The 19,926-nt window shown below is 44.1% G+C and overlaps 2 protein-coding genes across 7 annotated transcripts in view; one reads left to right on the plus strand and one right to left on the minus strand.

Annotated features, from left to right (window-relative positions):
* Positions 1-433: 433 nt before the first annotated feature.
* FAM8A1 (family with sequence similarity 8 member A1) lies at positions 434-10,486 on the plus strand. 2 transcript variants are annotated; one of them, XM_036069430.2, is made up of 5 exons: positions 434-1,264; positions 2,513-2,633; positions 4,237-4,360; positions 4,877-5,016; positions 6,951-10,486. In XM_036069430.2, exons 1-5 carry the CDS (start codon positions 550-552, stop codon positions 7,093-7,095), a joined length of 1,245 nt encoding a protein of 414 aa, XP_035925323.1. In that variant the 5' UTR covers positions 434-549; the 3' UTR covers positions 7,096-10,486. The 2 variants fall into 2 exon arrangements, with proteins under 2 accessions (XP_035925323.1, XP_035925324.1); XM_036069431.2 differs by having other exon boundaries at positions 4,877-5,002.
* Positions 10,487-12,642: 2,156 nt separating this feature from the next.
* The window catches only part of NUP153 (nucleoporin 153), a 76,828-nt gene continuing 69,544 nt past the window's right edge, over positions 12,643-19,926 (minus strand). For all 5 annotated transcript variants that reach the window (XM_078055724.1, XM_078055723.1, XM_078055725.1 and 2 more), the window contains 2 exons: positions 14,773-14,944; positions 12,643-14,013 (listed from right to left, as the gene is read on the minus strand). In XM_078055724.1, coding sequence (XP_077911850.1) covers positions 13,929-14,013; positions 14,773-14,944 — 257 coding nt within the window. In that variant the 3' untranslated portion in view covers positions 12,643-13,928. The remainder of the gene's footprint in view (positions 14,014-14,772; positions 14,945-19,926) is intronic.

A 19,926-nucleotide genomic window follows, 5' to 3' on the forward strand; every position in this document is an offset into this window, starting at 1 on the left:
AGGTCTTGTGTCACTCTCTTGAGTACATATGGCCAAGCACTAATTAACTGGAACGAATGCAGGCGGAAATAAGCATCAAGCCCTGTGCCTGGGGACCCAACCAGTCGCGGCTCGGTAATAGAAACCTGGGACCCGGGATCTCTCTCGGAAATCCTCTTCCTCCATCCGCAATTTCTCCTGGGACAGCCTGAGTCCACCTCCCAGGGGCTGACGTGGGGGAGCCACGGGCCTTAGACTTCACTAAGACCGTGACAGGTGGAGAGGGAGCGGGCAGCGTGGTCCCAACCACCGACAAGCCAAGGGCTCCCGGCCGCCGAGACCGGGGACGCCCGCCGCCCGCGCCGGAGCACGCAGCCCCGTCTTCCACGCCCCCCCTCCCCCGCTCCGCCCCGCGGCCGGGGACGCCGGGGAGAGGCGGGGTTTCCGCTTCCGGTGGCGGATTGTTGACGCCTGCGGCTGCTGCGGTGGCGACCGGGCCGTTGGGGAGGGGCTAGTGGGGCCGGGAGACGGCGTAGTGACAGGACCGCCGAGGGTGCTGCTGAGGCGACGATGGCAGAGGGGCCGGAGGAAGCCCGAGGCCGCCCTCCTGGGCAGGACGACGGCGGAGGGGACCCCGAGCCCGTCCCTTCCCTGAGAGGCTCTCCCGCCGCCGCCCTACGCCCCCGGGACGGGCCGCAGGCCGAACCCCAGGCCCCGGGCCGGCCCCCCGCCCCGGGCCTCGCACCCGCCGCGGTCGCCGCTGAGGAGTCGGAGCCGCCCGGCGAGCCCGGGAAGCGCGGGGAGACGGCCCCCGGCTCCAGTGCGGGGCTGCAGGAGCCGGCAGGCGGCGACGCGCCCGAGGCCGCCGCGCCGCGAGACAGGCCGGTGCGGCTGAGCGCCCGCGAGTATTCCCGGCAGGTGCACGAGTGGCTGTGGCAGTCCTACTGCGGCTACCTCACCTGGCACAGCGGCCTGGCCGCCTTCCCCGCCTACTGCAGCCCCCAGCCGCCCCCGCCGAGCTACCCCTCGGGCGGTGGCGCCCCCGCCCCCCAGGCCGCGGCGCCGCCGCCCCTCCAGCTGGGCTATTACAACCCCTTCTACTTCCTGAGCGCCGCGGCCGCCGGGCCTGACCCGGGAGCGGCTACCGGCGTCACCCCCGCTGCTCCGGTCGCGGGCCCGGGAGGCCGGGCTCCGCACGCGCAGGGATCCGGCCGGGCAACCCCAGTGAGCAGGGTGGGATCCGGCGCCCCTTCGCGAACCCCGAGCGAGACCGGGCGGCAGGCAGGTGAGAAGCGCGACGGAGAGGTGAGGCGGGGCGGAGCGAAAGGGTCTTGGGGGAGCTCGCTGGTGGGTAGAGCCGGCACACTTCTCCTCCTGTAACCATGCTGCTGCGCAGCGTGGGTATTTCTCTGCGCCCTTCAGCTGTCGTTTGCCCAGGCCTTCAATTCCCCAGAGTGTGCGGCGAGGCTGTACGGTTTCTTTTTCCTTTAGACCCGGCCCTCCGAACGGATGCCCTTACTCCTGGGACTGGTCGTCTCCATGTGTAGGGAAAGCGTTGCTCATCAGGCTCGCCTCTTGATCTCCATGCCGTGGAGACGGAGATCCAGAGCTCCATCCTCACGTGGCACACCCGCTTTGACGGCCGGCTCGGCGTGGGGGTGCCGGTAGTGCGGGGAACAATCCAGACGTGGATTTATTGTGGATGATACGATACATGATGATATGTGATAGTATCTGTAGTATAATTACAGTATAGTATAATTTATAGTATAAGTAGTATCTATAATTGATAGGATAATTAGGCATTACCTGTGTATTAGGAACAATGAAACTGCCGGATATAAAAGGAGATTTACGTGAAAGCAGGTGGAGTTATGAACCTTTGAGCTCTAAGTGAATGTTCTGTGTAATATTGTCTGTTTACTTCTGGATGGGAATTAGAATATTTTGTCCTAGTTACATTTTTTAGTTTATTAGACTTTTTGTTTACTTTGTTCAGCCACATATATGAGACAAGAAGTAGTTTTCCTCAATTTGATCCCATTCAGAACTTAAGAGGTCAGATTGATAATCATTGGATTTATTACATAGAAAAGCAAGACAAACTAAATGAAGAGGCGGTAAAATGAGGAACAGGTTATTTACTTTGTACTAGTAATTGTCTATACTTAACCTTGGTTTTTACTAAAAAATGTTTAATTTTGTGTCATAGGCTTGTGATCACCAGGATACGCTTTTGAGTCCCTAGTGAAATGTATTGAGTGCCTTAAATAATTTAATATCTACTGAAATTATTTTTTAAACCGTAATTGGGTGAAAGCAAACTTTAAACTGTTCAGTAAATAGTGGAATAAATACCATGTGCTATTGATGGAGTCAATACCAGTAATTGTTGCAAGGTTTTAACTTCTCTTTTTATTAGCAAGTTATACCTTGACTTTGTGTTCTCCATTTATCACCTAGCTTGGGTTCCAAGGCTTATGTGAAATGAGTAGTTTTCCTAACCTTTTTTTTTTTTTTTTTTGATTTACAGGCAGAGAGTATGTTATTCCATCCTTGGCCCACAGATTTATGGCAGAGATGGTGGATTTCTTTATTCTCTTCTTTATAAAAGCAACCATTGTCTTAAGTATTATGCACCTCAGTGGAATAAAGTAAGTTAAGGCTATTTGCAGAAAGGTTTTAATGTCTACTGTGTAGAGATCTTGTTTTCTGAAGTTCTCTTCATGCTGCAAATGGACAGTGTGCCGGTGTCACAATTTCTCCTATCGGGAGCTCCTATAAGGACTTGGGCATATTGTATTTCTTGGTTTTAAGAAATAAATACAAAAAAGAGAAAAACACTTAATAAGTTATGAAAGATCTGTGGGAATCTCACCTATCGAAAGTAGGTAAACATTGGATTTTTTTTGATTCAACCATTTTGTTAGACTAGGCATTAATTTCCCTCTCACTATCCTGTTCAGAGTAAAAAACAAAAACATAAAGAGCTTTGGGTAGATGAACTGTTGATAATCAATTAGACGGGCATTTCCAAATGGGATTGCTTACACAACGAGGCAAGTCCCAAGTGAACTGCAAAGTGAGCCGTTTATTTGAATAATCCTCCTTTCATATTAATAATTATATAGCAGTTATCACTTGCTAAGCCCTTTCTATATGCTGAGCGCTGAGCTCACTTCATATGGATTCTTTCATTGTATCACCGGTACGAGATGTAGAGGTTAATACCTCCTTTTTGTAGATTGAAGTTAGGGTTTACTTCAAGAAGCTAAGTTCAGAATTTATAAATACAAAGGTCGTAAGTGTCAGTGTCAAGATACAAACCCTTTGGTGAAATTTCAGGGCCTTTGCCAGGAACCCGAGTTTTACTGCAATTCCTCCCTGTCTCTCCCTTTCTTTCCCACCACCCACACAGCCAGCCAGGTACCAGCTCCTTACTTTTCAGGCTCCTGAATAGCCTTCAACTCAGACCATTTCCCCTTTACTGTTTCATCATCACTGCTTCTTCCTAGTCCAGTGATTGTCATCCCTCGTCTGGATCACAGCAGAAGTCTTCTAACTGGTATCTCAGTCTCCCGTCTCCTGTTCTATCTCAGTCCAGTCTCTGATCTAAAAGAGATCATAAATTCTGAGTCTGCCCCTCTCCCACCTTAAAACTCTTCAGTGATTTCTTAACTGCCATCAGGATAAAGTCTTGTCTTCATATCATTTAACAGATGCTCTTATTTCTTAATTGCTGTGACCTTTTATACTTAATATTTGAGCCATGCCATACTGCTTACAGCTTCCATCACAGCCTCGTTCCAAGCCTTTCTCTCTTGCTAGTCTCTCCCTCCTGAAACTTCCCCCTTCTTAGTCTGGCTAACTTCTCTTCATCCACAGGATGGGATGGAGAGGGAAGGCTTCACTCCCTAAGTTAAATGTACCTGGTATGTGTTTCCCTACTATCCTGTGGTTCTCTATCATCACCGTCATCCCACTTTATTATTACTTAGTTGTTGTGCTTTGTCTAGTAGGTAGGAGTCTCCATGAAAGCAGGGATCAGGTTGAGTCCCCGGGGCTAGTACAGTGCCTGCTCACGATAGTGCTGCTTATTTGTTGAACAAGCTAATGAATGTTTTGTGAAACTAAATGGGTGGAAACCTAAAGATTAGTTTAGAATTTCAGTTAAAGTTTGTGACAGTAATGGAAAAAATACCAATGCATTGCTCTGGTAACTAATTCTTTATAACCCAAAACTATTGTTTTGTGTAGGGATATCTCCAAGTTTGCTATGCATTATATAATAGAAGAAATAGATGAAGACACATCGATGGAAGACTTGCAGAAAATGATGATTGTGGCTCTTATATACAGATTGTTAGTTTGTTTCTATGAGGTAAGCTACTGACTCAGCAAATAATTCACCTTTAACGATCTAATTTTAGATGATCAGCCCAACACAAAAAGTAATGGAAATTTATAGTTATTCATGTTTTTGTCAAATACCTCTGTTTTTTAATTTTTTCCAAATGTTCTTTAACATAATATTCTTCAAGTTAAAAAGTAGAACTTTCTGAGTGGTGACATTTTACAATTTCTTTGTGATATATTTCAGTCTTGCTGTCTAAAAATACACTTGCAAGTTGGTTGTGGAACTTGAAATGTATTTTTCCATAGAAACAACTTGCTTAAAAAAAAAGTGGGTCACAGAGAAATACTGTGGTAGACGTCTGGTGTATTGAGGGCATAAGAGACCTGCAGAGAAGCCTTACAGCATTAACCTGTCAGTATTCTCTGAGATTCTTTCAACTTGAAAATTTTAAAACATGAATAACATGGCAAAAAAAACTTCTCTTTAAAATTGGTAGAGTTGAGCTAGTGAATTATTTTTAAACTCTCCCTCTTTCCTTAGATAATTTGCATTTGGGGAGCAGGTGGAGCGACCCCAGGGAAGTTCCTGCTCGGCCTTCGAGTGGTGACGTGTGATACATCTGTGCTTATTGCGCCGAGTCGGGTTCTAGTGATTCCTTCCTCAAATGTGAGCATCACAACGTAAGTTCTTTCCTTGGCTTAATTTACTACATACTTATGAAAATAGTAAGTTTTAAGTATAGAATTCAATTCAATATTATTCAGAAGTAATACCATTTGATATAGTATTTTTAGGATGTTGGTATTTTTTTCTTCATGGCATGTAATAGACTTACCTTTATTATGTTTAGAACTGAAAAGTTTGAGGTTTTCTTTTTTTTTTTTTTTTTACACTACATCATTAATTTTTGATGTAGTGTTCCGTGATTCATTGTTTGCATATAACACCCAGTGCTCCATGCAGAACGTGCCCTCTTTAATACCCATCACCGGGCTAACCCATCCCCCCACCCCCCTCCCCTCTAGAACCCTCGGTCTGTTTCTCGGAGTCCATCGTCTCTCATGGTTCTTCTCCCCCTCTGATTTCCCCCCCTTCATTTTTCCCTTCCTTCTCCTAATGTCCTCCATGCTTTTCCTTATGTTCCACAAATAAGTGAAACCATATGATAATTGACTTTCTCTGCTTGACTTATTTCACTTAGCATAATCTCCTCCAGCCCCATCCATGTTGATGCAAAAGTTGGGGATTCATCCTTTCTGATGGCTCAGTAATATTCCATTGTATGTATGGAGCACTGAGGTTTTCAATTGTTGTAGAACTGTAGACCCCTCTTCAGGATACAATTTCAAGATAATTATTTTATAGAGTAAAAGTCGTGAGAGGGTTTGGGTGGGGGTGCTGTATCAGTGCTTTGGTGCTCCGTACCCAGTTCGATTATTCTCTAAGTTGGTGGTTGTTGGGCCAGTTACTAATCTGCCTTGAGCCTCCAGCTTCCATTTGGTAATAATACATGTCATTATCCCATCCTGAATGGGCAGTAAGAGTTGGGGCTGATAACTCATGCATGCACCCGGCTCCGGCTCTTAAGCGATACGAGAGAGCTTGTCAGGCTGCAGTACTCAGGGCCAGCTGTTGGCGTCTGGCTCTGTGGGGAGGTACAAATAGTGATAATGGGAGTTGTAGAGACTTAAGTAGGTGGCAGTTAGTTGAGCAAAACAAGATACTGGCTGGAATGCTGCCTGAATGATTCAGAGCTGGGTTGTTATAGAAAGAAATATGAGAGACTCTGGAAGCCTCGATTTTGCAGATATCCTCACATTTCCTTACAGTTTTGTGATTATTATAATCCTGGTTGCTACTTTTAATGAGAGTCAATAAGGGCTGTTCATTGAGCACCTCTTATATAACAGGCCTTGATTAAAGCAATACATATTACCTACTAAGATAGGTACCATCGGTACCATTATCCCCTTTTTACAGATGTGAAGCACGAGTGAGTGGTCGAAAATGGATCTGAAACCAACTAGTCTGCATTCAGAGCCACACTCAGCCACAGTGCTTTTTTTGTAGCCTTTCTGTGTGCGGAGAGGCAGAAATCTAACACTGGTAGGATAATTCTCCATTCTGAGCTATGGTTGGAAGCTTTTTAAAGCTTTCTTCAATCACAGCATCCCACAAAGAAAGAATACACAGTAATTTAAACTGTTAGAGCTTCACAGAAGGTAGAAAAGGGGACTACAGTAAGCATATTAGTGTAGAAGGTACTAAACACACACGAGTGACTATACAGAAGTAAAGGGAACAGTTATTCTTCTAGCAAAATATCCAAGAAAATACTGTAAACCTTTAGTTCACATTCTAAAAAATACTCATTAGTGCTTTTCATATAGAAGTTCTGAAGTCTTACTCTTACGTTGATGATGTCTTTAGAACAAGCCCAGGTGGTTTGATCAGAATATAATGCTACTTGAAAGTAACTCAGATATTGAAGGTAAAAACTCTCAATACTTCGAATGTATGTTTTAAATATATATTTTGAACTTGGTAGGATAGTATTAATCTCTTAAGTGGTTGGTATATAATTTATCTGGTATTTTTTGCCTTAATTTTTTAGGTCTACTATACGAGCTTTGATCAAGAATTTTTCTATTGCTTCTTTTTTCCCTGCTTTCATCACACTGCTGTTTTTTCAGCATAATCGAACAGCCTATGACATTGTAGCAGGAACCATTGTGGTAAAGAGAAATGGGGTCAGATGATGCCCCAAAAAGCCCTGAATTCCATCCTCTCTGGAATAACGACAAGACTAAATTATGTATCAAGGCCATCAGTATCCCTGGGTTACACTAATTGATGATTTAGAAATTAAAGCAGTCACTCCAGTGTGATGCAGGTGACTATTCTGAAAGTATTGATTTTACTTGAATGCCAAAGAACTTTTCCAGAAGAAAAACCTGTTAAATTCAAGTGTTAAAAATTTTTAGATCGAAAAGAAGGCAAGTGGTTTTATAATCAACACCGGACAATATATACTTTCTTAAGATCTAAGGCTTTAGAATTTGCTGAAAGCATTTTCAGCTGTGAAATCTTCAGATGAAACTTTTAAGAAATTTATTTTGGTTTATCCCAAAATGATGGAAAAAGTCAGTTGTGTTTTGTAAACACATTAACTCATCTTTTAACACTTCTTGGGGAAATTGTTGTTTTTGCTTTTGGGGAGAGGGAGTGGGAACACAAATTTGGTAATCCATTTGTCTCCCACCCTAGGAGGAGGTGAGTTAGCTGCAAGAGAAAGGGGCAGCAGATGAGGCAGGCCTAGCAGTTCCCTCACCAGAAGTTTTCAGATCCGTACTACAGTGTATTGTGGGAATGATGTCACTTTACAAGTATTGTTACTGTTCGAACACGTATTTGGGGGCAAGTTTTGCATGATGATGAAAAAGTATTAAGTCCTATTGCTATATTATCATTGATTATTTTTAAAGAAAAGGTAAGTTAGTGATTGCTTTGGGGGGTGGGGGGAACCTAAATTTTCACCGTAAATTTAAGTTGAAATTCACGTGCGAAGTGTTTTTAGTGCCCTAAATCAAACTATAAGTATGTGGGGTGAAAGGATTTCATCAGGTCGTTGCATATTTACTGTAAAACAATATTGCCAGTATGTGTGCAGCATGAGGAAATGTGTTAGTGCTATTCAGTGTCCTGAATGTACCTTCTATTTCTACACCAGGTAGTCACATACTAGCTAGTTTACTTTTATATTTTATATAGTTCCATGACTTTTGAAACATCAAGGAGGTAAATAATCTTAGTATTTCATGATAAAATACTAGTAGCCTGTGAAATATTAGCATTTTTCCCATTATGAACTATTCTTTCTAAAACAAGGACAAGTACCATTTCCAGACATTTTTCTAAGTTCTTTGGGTCAAAAGCTTATTTTGGGCTTGCCGGGGATGATGTTTTGAGGGAATTGTTAAGTAACGTAACACTTTGTGTATTGCCATTTTAATTTATTCTTCTACTGAAGCAAAGCTTAGTGTTTTAAATGTGTGTGCATGCTTTTGTTAAATGGCCCAGTTAACAGTGTTGAGATATACCTGAAAAGTTTTATTTCTTAGGCATTTTTTCCAACCCTGACATGGTTTTCCCAAAAAACACTAAACTGTCTTGGACACTTTGTAATTAGATTGCTTAAAAGATCAGTTTGGATTTTATTTTTGGTCTTTAATAGCAAATGCAAGACATGTCTATTATCACTATCAGTTTTTAAAGTGGGTTTTTCTTTGACTTTAGAACTGAAAATATTCACATTTGATGGCCATAGAAACCTTAACAGTGTCCTTATTAATACCTTTTTATTGTAAAATTTCATAAGCCATGTTTTTCAAAATAATTTTATATTAAATCCAACATCACTGAAAGCCTATTAAGTGTGTCAAAGTACTCAACAGATCATTTACTTGTAGCCCCTGGGAAGATATTTGAAGTGTTATGGCCCTTCACAGTAGACAGACACATTAGGAAATGTTACATAAACTTAACACTTAGTAGTGTATACATTAGCATTAGTGGATACACTATTTTTGCCACTGATGGGGAATTCAAGTTGAAGTGTCCATCAGCCATGTAGCTCTGGAATAGATCTTTAATGTAGAATTTCCTCTCAGATAATTGGAAGGTTTACCATCTAGGCTACTGTTATTTATACAGCCAAACAAAAGCAAATAAGTAGCCCAGTTTAATTTCTTAGAATATTGCACATTTGCTCTAGGAGTTATTCAGAATCCCATCTCTATGTAGGTTCATTTAGATCCATCTAAGGATCCAAGTTATACAGCCCTATAAAATGTAAGTATTATTACTGCTTTGCCTTTACAACAAAATGCAAGTGTATTTGTATTTTTAATTCGGCACTTAGGAAAAGAGAGTTTGATTTCCAAATCATTGGGGGGAAAATGACAAAACAATGGGGAAGAAGGGAGAGTCACTTTTTTTCTCTTAGGGTTGTGAGGGGTGGAGCCTCCGTCTTTTCAAAAACACTTTTCTATTTAGTATATTTCATTTATAGAAATGCTGATTTTCTGTGTCAAAGTATAATTCCCATGCTGAAGCTCTAGCCTAAAAAGGCAAAAAAAGTTGTTTTCATAGTACTACAAACATTATTCATCACTTTTACAAGATAAGTAACAAGGGAACAAAAATTAGAAGTCAAGCCAAGTAAGAACACTGTTGCAGTGAATGTGCCCTAAATAAAACCACAGAACAGGCAGTTAGCGTGGGCATCTAGAAAACCTCGGTCCCCAGAACTACAGGCGGCCAGCTCGAGCGGCGGGTGCACCTTGAGAGAAGTCTGACGCGCTAATGTCCAGGCCGGGCTTAGGGAAGTCAACGGGAGGATGGCAGGCCTTGATTTTTAGACTAAGCTGTGACTATAAAAATAAAGCCAGCACTTTTGGGGATAGTAACCCTTTAAAGTATCGCCCAGCTGCTGCTTGTGTCACCCTGGTTCAGAAGTCATTTCTTTCCACCTAAACATTTACCTTCCAGTTTTACCCAGATATTTAGGATTAGAAAAAAAAATACATTATACTTGAGGGCCCCTTTATCTAAATTATAACACTAAGTCTTCAGTGTTTATTGCTTCAGATGACAAGTTGTTTTAACTCTGCTTTAAAAGGACTTGTTCCCTTAAGTGACTTGTGTGGGTGTCTTACTTATGCATCAGTATTTCCGGCAAAATGAAAGGAGAAAGGAGTTGAAACTACTTGCTACTTGGGAGTGATGGGCTTTTTGGGGGGGGGGGTATTAAATGTTTTCATTCCACACTTAGCCCTATTAAAACAGGCCGTTGTTTTCTTTTGAAGAATAGGCCCAAATAACAGCAGTCAGTATTCCTGAAATCTGACAAGTACTTGCCATTCCCCATCCCCTATACCAAAGGCCACAATCTTTCCAATATGTGCTTGTCTGGGTGAAGTTCCTCATTCCAAACTATGTATGTATATATCCTCGCAGTTCATTATAGTAGGGCTTGACCCACAAACAGTATCTGATGGCCTGCCTATAAATAAAATTCAGCATTCTATTTTTAATAATTTGTATGCCACCAATTTGTATTCTTTGTCTCAATAAATACTTGATCACCAATGCTTTTGTTTTTTGACTGTTAATTTGAAATCTGCTCTACAATCTCCTGCTTAAGGGAACCCGCACTTCCAAATACAATTTTCTAGCGTTCCCCGCCTTTAGGAGAATGGCAGTCAACTAGCGTGCTTTCAGAAATAGAGGTCTAAGCCTCCCCCAAGAGTCTACCTTTTGGGGTGTATTCTTTAAGCACGTCACTCAGAAGTTACCCATAGGTGACTTTGCTTAATGTTAAACTAATCCTGTCCTTAAAGTGGTTAACCATCCCAACTATTATGCAAGATACTAAGGACCCAAGTTACACATGGGAAACCAGAAGTTCAAAGTCTCCTAGCTGGTAAATGACTGAGCTGGGCAATTTAAATCTAGTTCTGATCTTACAAGCATTTCCTGTTCTAGAGGAGGAAGACCGGAAACAAAACAGGTTCCTCAAGAAGAACACAGATGATAATAAACTAAATGTAGCTAAACAATGGCCTGGTCTGAGTTCTACAATGTGCTGTTCTGAGCCCAGGCACAAATTACACGTTTCTGGAACTACGAACTACAGTGGACTAAGGGGTGGTGCCCCGTAGTACTAGTAAATTCAGTTGGCCTGTGTTGCTAGACCCAATACACTCGTTTTCTCAATTTTACTGTACCAAATGTCAGTTTCCATTAAACACATAGGCTAACCTTTGTAAACTTTCCATTGAGTTTCAAACTTTAAATAGGCCCAGGAGACAAGTGAGGTCATGAGGATGAGAAGGACAGCACAGTAAGTAGTCACTAATTCTATAATCCCGTATGGTGACCACACTTAACGGTGGTGTGCACTGAGTGATGTACGGAATTGCTGAATCACGCTGTATGCCTGTAACCATTACAACATGGTGTAGGTCATCAATACTCGAATAATAAAAATTTTTAAATTAGCATTATTTGAAACTAAAGTGTTGGACTAATTTACAGCCTGGATACAAACTTAAAATTAGTCCAGCACTTTAATTTCAAATAATAAAATCCTAAGTACATGAACAATTTCAGGAGAGAATTTGTAACAAGTATTAATAAGCAGCTAGCTCGAAGACATTTTTCAATGGTCTAAATTACACTTTTTCTTAATGCCCCAAATCCTAAATTACTCAAAACAGCCTGGCACCTGAAGTGGCATCCTCATGCCTGGAGCTCAGGCATTCGAAGTCCTCCAGCATGAGAAGTGGGCTCGCTTTCTTGCCGTGCTACCTGCCCTTCTTGCACCAACTGCCTTCAGTTTTCACTCGTGGAGGGAACGTGGAACCGAGGCCTGCCCGAGACCGCGGTTACAGCCACAGAGAGTGGCTGAGAAGTGTGTCTGCGGCCGGAGCCAGTCCACGGGGGAGATCCCTCTGCCGGACCCCGAGGGAGGGGGAGGCCGGGGGGAGCGGTTCAGGGTGGCGGATGGAGCCCCGCTCATGACTGTCTTCTGGGGACATCGCGCGCAGCGTACGAATGAAGGCAGTGGGACATGGAAAATCCAAGTCCCAAGTCCGATTACAGCTCTGCAGACTACAGCTTTGGTGCCAGAAGATTTCATTTTTAAGCCACCTTAAGTATGATTTTCAGTCACTTGTTTTGAAGAATACTAAGTATTTCTAGCACATTTCTTATGAAAATCTCCCCCAGAGTAGAAAGCCTAATATTCCCGTTCATACGGGCCCAGAGAATGACCGATAATGAACGAACCTGCCATTTATTTAGGCATGAACATCTCCCCATTAAAACCAGATTTCCAGTATTCATCATTTGCCCCCAAACAGGTCTGTGTCAAATGTGTATTATTAATAAAGTGAGAATTATGTCTCCCCCCACAAACCAGCATCTGATAATGGCCTAAAATGTTTTTCAATATGCAAAATATCTTTTCAAAATTGGAAACACGTACAGAAAAAGCTCGTAAACATTTTGAAGTTCTGAATTTGGACTTCAACCAGAAGTTCGGCAAAATAAAAGTCCGCGCAAAATAATTGTGTTCAAATTAAGTATAAAAATCAGCAAATGCTGTCCCAACAGGTCTTTTATGGACCACAGATCTAGTTAGAAAAAAAAATTTGATAAAAGAATTCCATGCATGTGTCTCCAAGACTCGATCAATAAACACTGTCTAGTCGCCTCTCAAGGAAGATACAGATACAAACAGAAATGGTTACGTGTGTTTATTTTCAACTTTTAAAAAGGTATGTCAATTTATATGCAAAGTAGGCGTGATTCCTAGCACCAGACAAAAAGCAGGGTACCTTCTCTATGTTTTACGTTCAGACACTTCCCCTTCACTTAGGAGTTGTCCACATCACTTAAATGTATTCTTTGGAATTTCTCTGACCATGGCGAACCTTTACAAAAAAAGGTTCCCTTCCATTACACGGGTACCTTCATTATAAGTTAACACTAGAACAAAAAATATTTCATAATTTTTTATTGATGGCATTTATCCCATGGTTTAACATGTTAATTATACTGTAATAAACATGGCTTTAATATTAAACTTTTCCTTATTATCCAAAGTCACCACAGTCCATTTCAGTAAATATAAAAATATATGCTTAATACTTTGTACAATACTGGTTTTTGGTCCAAACAAAACTGGATCAGAAAAGCCAATAAATTCACTTTAAGAATCCCCAATTTTTTTTTAAAGATTTCCAAATGGATTTAGGCAACTTTGAATAATGGGATTTACATAATAAAATCTGAGACAAGACTAAACAAAGAACAAACAAATTTTCTAACACAAAATTAAAATTTCAAGTTCACAGATTTATGTTATGCCAAAAAAGTACAGAAACAAAATTGTATTTACACAAGTTTCATAATAAAATAATGAAAAAGGCAAGACAGGTGATAGGAGAATGAAAATATAGAAATAGCATATAATTATTAAATGCAGAACGCACTAGATCTAGTAAGTCCTTGGCATGGACCATTCTTTATTCAGGCTTCCTCTATCAGAAAATTTTAGAGCACAATACACCCAACTCACTCACTTCACACATACACCAGCACAAACTCAGCATAGAAATCATTCACTTCCACAGTCTCTAATCTATACAGGATTCCTCCGGGATAATTACAATTCCAGCGCGTCCGTGAGCGCGGGCGGGCGGCAGGGCGCGGCGGCCCCAGGCGGCTCGAGGCCCAGCGGCCGGGGAGCGGGCTCCGCCCCGGGTGCCGCCCGCCGACGCCGCCCCAGGGGATGCTGTGCTGGCTCCTCTCTCCGCTGAAGAATCAGTCACCAATCTAGCTATTTTGTTTTTTTAAGGGAGTGGGAGGGTGAGGGCAGGGCTTCTGTCGAGGAGGAGGGAGTCCCAGACGTAGAGAAGGCCTCGGGCGGCTCCGGCTTGAGGCGGCCCCTCGCCCCGTCCGCGCCGGGAGCCGAGCGGCAGGGCCCCGGCCGCCGCCAAGCGTGGGGTGCGACGCAGCGCCGCCTTCATTTCCGGCGCCTGACGGCGGTCTTTATCTTGCGGCCAGAAACGGAAGTTCCGGAAGAAGAGAACACATTTTTCCCGTTTGACCTGTGGGAAATAAAGACTGCATTCCGTGACCAGGTGCCCGGGAGATTTCAGAATCACCACAATCCTACCTGCGACCGGCGTGGGGGAGGGGGGGGGCGCGTCGTGACCGTGAGGGGGGGGTGTGGGGGGCGTCGTGACCGTGAGGGGGGGGTGTGGGGGGCGTCGTGACCGTGAGGGGGGGCGCCGGGACCGGGGGGGGCGCCGGGGGGCGTGGGGGGGTGTGCGGGGGGCGTCGTGACCGTGGGGGGGGCGCCGGGACCGGGGGGGGCGCCGGGGGGCGTGGGGGGGGGCGTCATGACCGTGAGGGGGGGCGCCGGGGGGCGTCGTGACCGTGAGGGGGGGGCGTGGGGGGGTGTGCGGGGGTGTGGGGGGCGTCGTGACCGTGAGGGGGGGCGTGGGGGGGCCGCCGGGACCGGGGGGGGGCGCCGGGGGGTGTGCGGGGGTGTGGGGGGCATCGTGACCGTGAGGGGGGGCGCCGGGGGGCGTGGGGGGGGGCGCCGGGGGGCGTCGTGACCGTGAAGGGGGGACGTGGGGAGGTGTGGGGGACGCCGGGACGGGGGGGGCACCGTGGAAGTAACCTCAGGCCGTCCGCGCGCATGCGCGCCCCAGCGGCCGCAGCGCCGAGGCCCGGCTCCCGCACAACCGCGCTGTGGGCAAGCGCCGCGGGGGCACATACGGCCTCGGCCCAGCGACACCGCAGCCCTCGGGGCCGCAAGCAGGACGCGGTCGCAGCCCCACCGTGCCGGAGCCCCGTCTCACCCCACTGTGAACGCCGCCGCAGGCTGCGGAAACGGGAAGCCCCCGGAGCCGGAAGGCTGCGCCGAGGCGGCAGCGGGGCTCGGACTCGCCCCGAACGTGAACACTCCCGACGGGCTGGTGCTCGTGAAGTTGAAACTGGTGGTGCTGCCGCTGCCGAACTGGAAAACCGAACCTGCGGTAGTTAAAGCGGAAAAACTTCACGACGGGCAAGAGGGCAGTTTTTCTAGTGAGGACTCTGACCTTTACGTACAAAAACGGGGGAAGGATTAAGCTCTCTTATAATCATTTAATATAAAGAAAGTTAAAACGAAGAATTTTCTCCACTGACACACGCAACATACTTAAAAAAACACCCTTGGACAAGTGACCCAACTTACCCGTGACCGAGGAGGAAAGGGCAGAAGAGACTTCCGGTTCAAGAGAGTGGAATCAACACACACATTTAGCGCTAACTTCAAAAATTATGTTAAAATAATAGTAAAGGGATTTTTACAAAGCTGGGGGAAAGAGGAGACGACAACAACAAAATGGAGACGCTGGGAAGCTGACTGGAACCAAGTACTAGCAGCAGGGAAAGCAGAGACGCGGTTCCATTTACACTCAACATACCCAAAGGCTTGGGTGCCAGGGCCCTCTGGAAGGGAGAATGAAGGTGTGACTATAAAAAAAAAAAAAAAAAGAGGAGGAGGAGGAGGATGGGAGAGTATCTGTGTAAGAAGCAGGCACCCAGATCACTCCCTCCCCAGTACCAAACAAGATGATAATTCTCTACCCCAACAGAACAGAACGTCAGTCTCTGGAGGGGTCTCTGAACTAGGGGATCACACACAAAGGCAAGGGCATCCTATCAAAACTAGAAGGATTAAAAGTAAGTTGTCGGCTCCCAGAGCATGGGCAATCAGAAGTAGGAGCACCCTCCAACACGACGGGAATGGGAATAACCTCTGGGGAACGTGACCTTCTAGAAGGAAACACCTACTGATACTAACATCCGTATCCTCCCAAGTAAGCAGGCCCGTCAGACAAACCTACAGTGAGATTCAAGATCTATGAGCCTATCCATGCACAAAGAATTATCAAGTGGTACTTAGGTGTCCCATGTTCATAAAATTATGAGTTGAATAGGAAAAAATATTTGCAAACCATATATCTGATAAAGAGCTGATATCCAAAATATATTAAATTAACTTCTACAACTTGATAGTCAAAAAAACCAAATAACCTGATTTAAAAATGGACAAAGGACTTGACCAGACATTTCTCCAAAGATGAACAGCCAACAGACACATGAAAGGATGCTCAACATCACTCATCGGGGACATGCAAATCAGAACCACAATGAGGTGCCACCTCACACCTGTGAGAAGGGCTAAAAATCAAAAAGACAAGAGATAACAGGTCGGCGAGCACGTGAAGAAAAGGAACCCTGCGCTCTGTTGGTGGGAATGCAAACTGGTACAACTGGAAAACAGTATGGAGGCGCCTCAAAAAAATTAAAAATAGAAATACCCTATGATCCAGCAATCCCATTCTAGGTATTTCTCCAAAAGATTTGAAATCAGGATCTCGAAGAGATATCTGGACTCTCGAGTTCACTGCAGCATTATTTATAACAGCCAAGATGTGGACACAACCTAAATGTCCACTGACAGATGAAGAGATGAAAACAATGTATATCACACACAATGGAATACTATTCAGCCTTTAAATAAAATATGCAAAAACATGAATGAATCTGGAGGACATCATGCTATAAGTGGACAAATACTGCAGGATTTCTCTTATATGAGAAACCTAAAATAGCCAAACCATAGAAGCGGAGAGAAGAAGGGCGGCTGGTGTGTGTGTGTGTGTGTGTGTGTGTGTGTGTGTGTGAGAGAGAGAGAGAGAGAGAGAGAGAGAGAGAGAGAGGAACGGAGAGGTGCTCTTCCACGGGTGTGAAGTGCAGTTACACGAGATGAGGGAGGGCTAGCACTCAGCAGTACAACAGGGCGCCTGTAGTTAACACCACTGTATTATACACTTAATTTGCTGAAAGGATGGATCTCATGTTAATTCTTACAATTTAAAAAAAAAAAAACAACTGTGAGTAGATAGCCAAGAAGCACCAAACATTTGAGGAAAGTATTTCATAAGAAACACCAAGACCCAAACAATAATAGAGAAAAGCAATTTGCAGAAAAGGGACTAGAACAATAGTTTAAAGGGGAAAAAACGAAAACCCACACCTCATCATTAATATCCTCAAGAGATCAACAGGTAACAATTCTGAAACAAGAACAGAAGAATATAAAAAGGACACATCCGCAGAACAAAAAAGAACATTTAAAATTAGCAAAAGTAAAATCTTGACCAAGGGCAAGTAAAAGATAAATGTAAGAAATCTTCCCAGAAAGGACAAAAAGGAAAAAAGAACAGAAGTTAAAGAGTGAGGCACAAAAATCGTCAAAGTAATTCCAGGAAGTTCCCAAGAATGGACGTTCACAAAAGGACAGACTAAATTCCTCACTGTCAGTGGGTAAAAATGGATCCAGATCAAGGACCATCCTCCTGGTAAGTCAGAACACTGGAGGCAAAAGAAAAGATCCAGTGAGATTCCAGAAAGAAGAAATGGGTCCAAAAGCAAAGTTCAAGAAAGACTTCCAGAGCAACTTGGAGGGAGCCAAAAGTCCAGCAAGGAGAAATGCTTTCAAAACTATGAAAATTATTCCCAATCTAAATCTGTATTCAACCGAAATCTTACCAAACACAGGCACAGAATAAAGATACTTCCAGAAATGTAAGGTTTCAAAATTTTCTTCCCTAAGGACTTAAGAAACCACTAGAAGATCTGCTCTATCAAAACAAAAGAATAAGAAAGAACAAGACACTGACATCATCCAGGAAAGAGAGGAAGCTAAGCAATCCCAAGAGAATGGTAAAAAGTGGTACCAAGACCACAGTTAAATAGCAGGCCTAGAAAGCCTGGTAAAAGGAACAGGTCAGATGATTCTGTGAAAAATTTCCTTCAAGATACTAAATAACAAGCAGCCGATGTATTTGAAAATACTGAGAAGCGATCTCTAAGAAAGGGAGAAGAGCTAAAGTTATAACTAATGATAGGTACAAAGAAATTATTAACAGAGAGGGATCACTGGTGCTGGAGAAAACAGAATTCTGTATAGAAAAGAAAAGCACTCTATACCACACAGCATCTGCATCCTGGAAACACTCATCTGAGCACACAACGGCCACTCGAGGAGGAGGAGAGAGAGGAGGAGGGAAATGGCACTTGTGTGAAAAGCTACACTCTGCAATTCACGTGCTGAGAAGAATCAATAAATCCTGATTAAAATGGTTAACATACGTCCCAGCAGAAATTCTGCTCCCTGTACTGACAAAGTACTAATATCCAGAATACATAAAAATATTCCTACACATCAGTAAGCAAAAGTGAAACCACCAAACAAAAAAACGGCCAAAAAAAAATCCTTATAGAAACAATTCACAGAAAATGAAATCCAGCAGAATCCAAATATGAGAATCCTCGTACAACGTAGTAAGATGTGAATGGGCACAATCCATCAGGACAAGCTTGCATTATTTTCCGAAGTATAAGATAGGCATGCACACCTTTTAATTTGGCAAGCCCTCTCCTGGGTATATACCCTAGAAAAATATGCATGTGTGCCCCAAGGCACATAACACAAGAATGAGCAGAGGTGCATTTCCTTTTTTTTTTTTTTTTTTTTTTAATTTTATTTATTTGACAGAGAGAGACACAGCGAGAGAGGGAACACAAGCAGGGGGAGTGGGAGAGGGAGAAGCAGGCTTCCTGCAGAGCAGGGAGCCCGATGCGGGGTTCGATGGGGGGCTTGATGTGGGGCTCGATGGGGGGCTCGATGCGGGGCTCCATCCCAGGACCCTGGGATCATGACCTGAGCCGAAGGCAGACGGCTCGACAACTGAGCCACCCAGGCGCCCCGCAGAGGTGCATTTCCTAATTGCTAAAAACAACTCCAACACATTCATCAACAGTATATGGATAAATTGTGCTATGTTCATAAACTGATTTACTCTACAGCAGTGAAAATGAACAAACAGTATGCAATACCATGGAGGAACTTTACAAATAAGAGTGAAAGATGCAAGAATCAAGAGACTGAATACAGTGAGATTTCCATTTATATAGAGTTAAAAATAAGGCAAAATGATATTTTGTAGAGCTTCACATATCAGCAGTTAACTTTAAATAAAACCCCAGGAAAGAGATCACCATAAAAGCCAGGACACATTAGAGCAAGGAAAGAGAGGCACATGAGCGAACAGGGAGCAGGAGGGGCTGCTGGTGGTGGGCTAGCCACACGTCTGCTCCACCACCACACTGCTCATTTCTGTCCCATGCTTTTCTATAGGAAGTCATATTTTACAGTTAGAAAAGTACACATCCTACAGTTTTGAGGAAATATATCCTCATAGTACAATGTGATTAGCCATATTAAACACACACACACACACGAATGTTCGTTTAAATATGCAAGTCAAGCATCATCAAACAAAGTGTCCTGGGCGCCTGGGCAGTTTTGGCCCAGGAGAGAACTGGAGTGGGGGCATAACCTCCTGAAGTAAATCCAGTCACAACGAAGATTAGAAAATACGGCTGAGGGCGCCTGGGTGGCTCAGTTGGTTAAGCGACTGCCGTCGGCTCAGGTCATGACCCTGGAGTCCCGGGATCGAGTCCCGCATCGGGCTCCCTGCTCAACGGGGGGTCTGCTTCTCCCTCTGACCCTCTTCCCTCTTGTGCTGTCTCTCAAATAAATAAATAAAATCTTTAAAAAAAAAAGAAAATGTGGCTGAAATCTAGGATGTGGCTGAAATCTAGGCTGGAGTGCTCCAAAACTCAAATGGGGAGAAATGGGACTGAATCGATGCTGCACCTCAAAGAGTAAGAAATAACTACATGTTAATCGCATGCTTTAATGCCTTAATGTGCTTCACTGTATGAAAGTTGGGAATGTTGTTTCTAGGGAAGTCCAAGCATGTACTTTTCTATTCCAAGTACAAGAGACATTTAAAGAAATAAGACAGGGGGCACCTGGGTGGCTCAGTCAGTTAAGCCTCTGCCCTGGGCTCAGGGATGGAGCCCCGGGTCAGACTCCCTGCTCAGCGGGAAGT

Source organism: Halichoerus grypus, chromosome 9 (genome assembly GCF_964656455.1).
Source record: "Halichoerus grypus chromosome 9, mHalGry1.hap1.1, whole genome shotgun sequence".
Classification (NCBI taxonomy): domain Eukaryota; kingdom Metazoa; phylum Chordata; class Mammalia; order Carnivora; family Phocidae; genus Halichoerus; species Halichoerus grypus.

Excerpts from the sequence above, each read along its gene's own strand:
- FAM8A1 (XM_036069430.2), top strand. The coding sequence starts at position 550 with ATGGCAGAGGGGCCGGAGGAAGCCCGAGGCCGCCCTCCTGGGCAGGAC. Across the intron at positions 1,265-2,512 it reads CGAGACCGGGCGGCAGGCAG|GCAGAGAGTATGTTATTCCA; the intron begins GTGAGAAGCGCG and ends TTTGATTTACAG. Across the intron at positions 5,017-6,950 it reads TCAAATGTGAGCATCACAAC|GTCTACTATACGAGCTTTGA; the intron begins GTAAGTTCTTTC and ends TTAATTTTTTAG.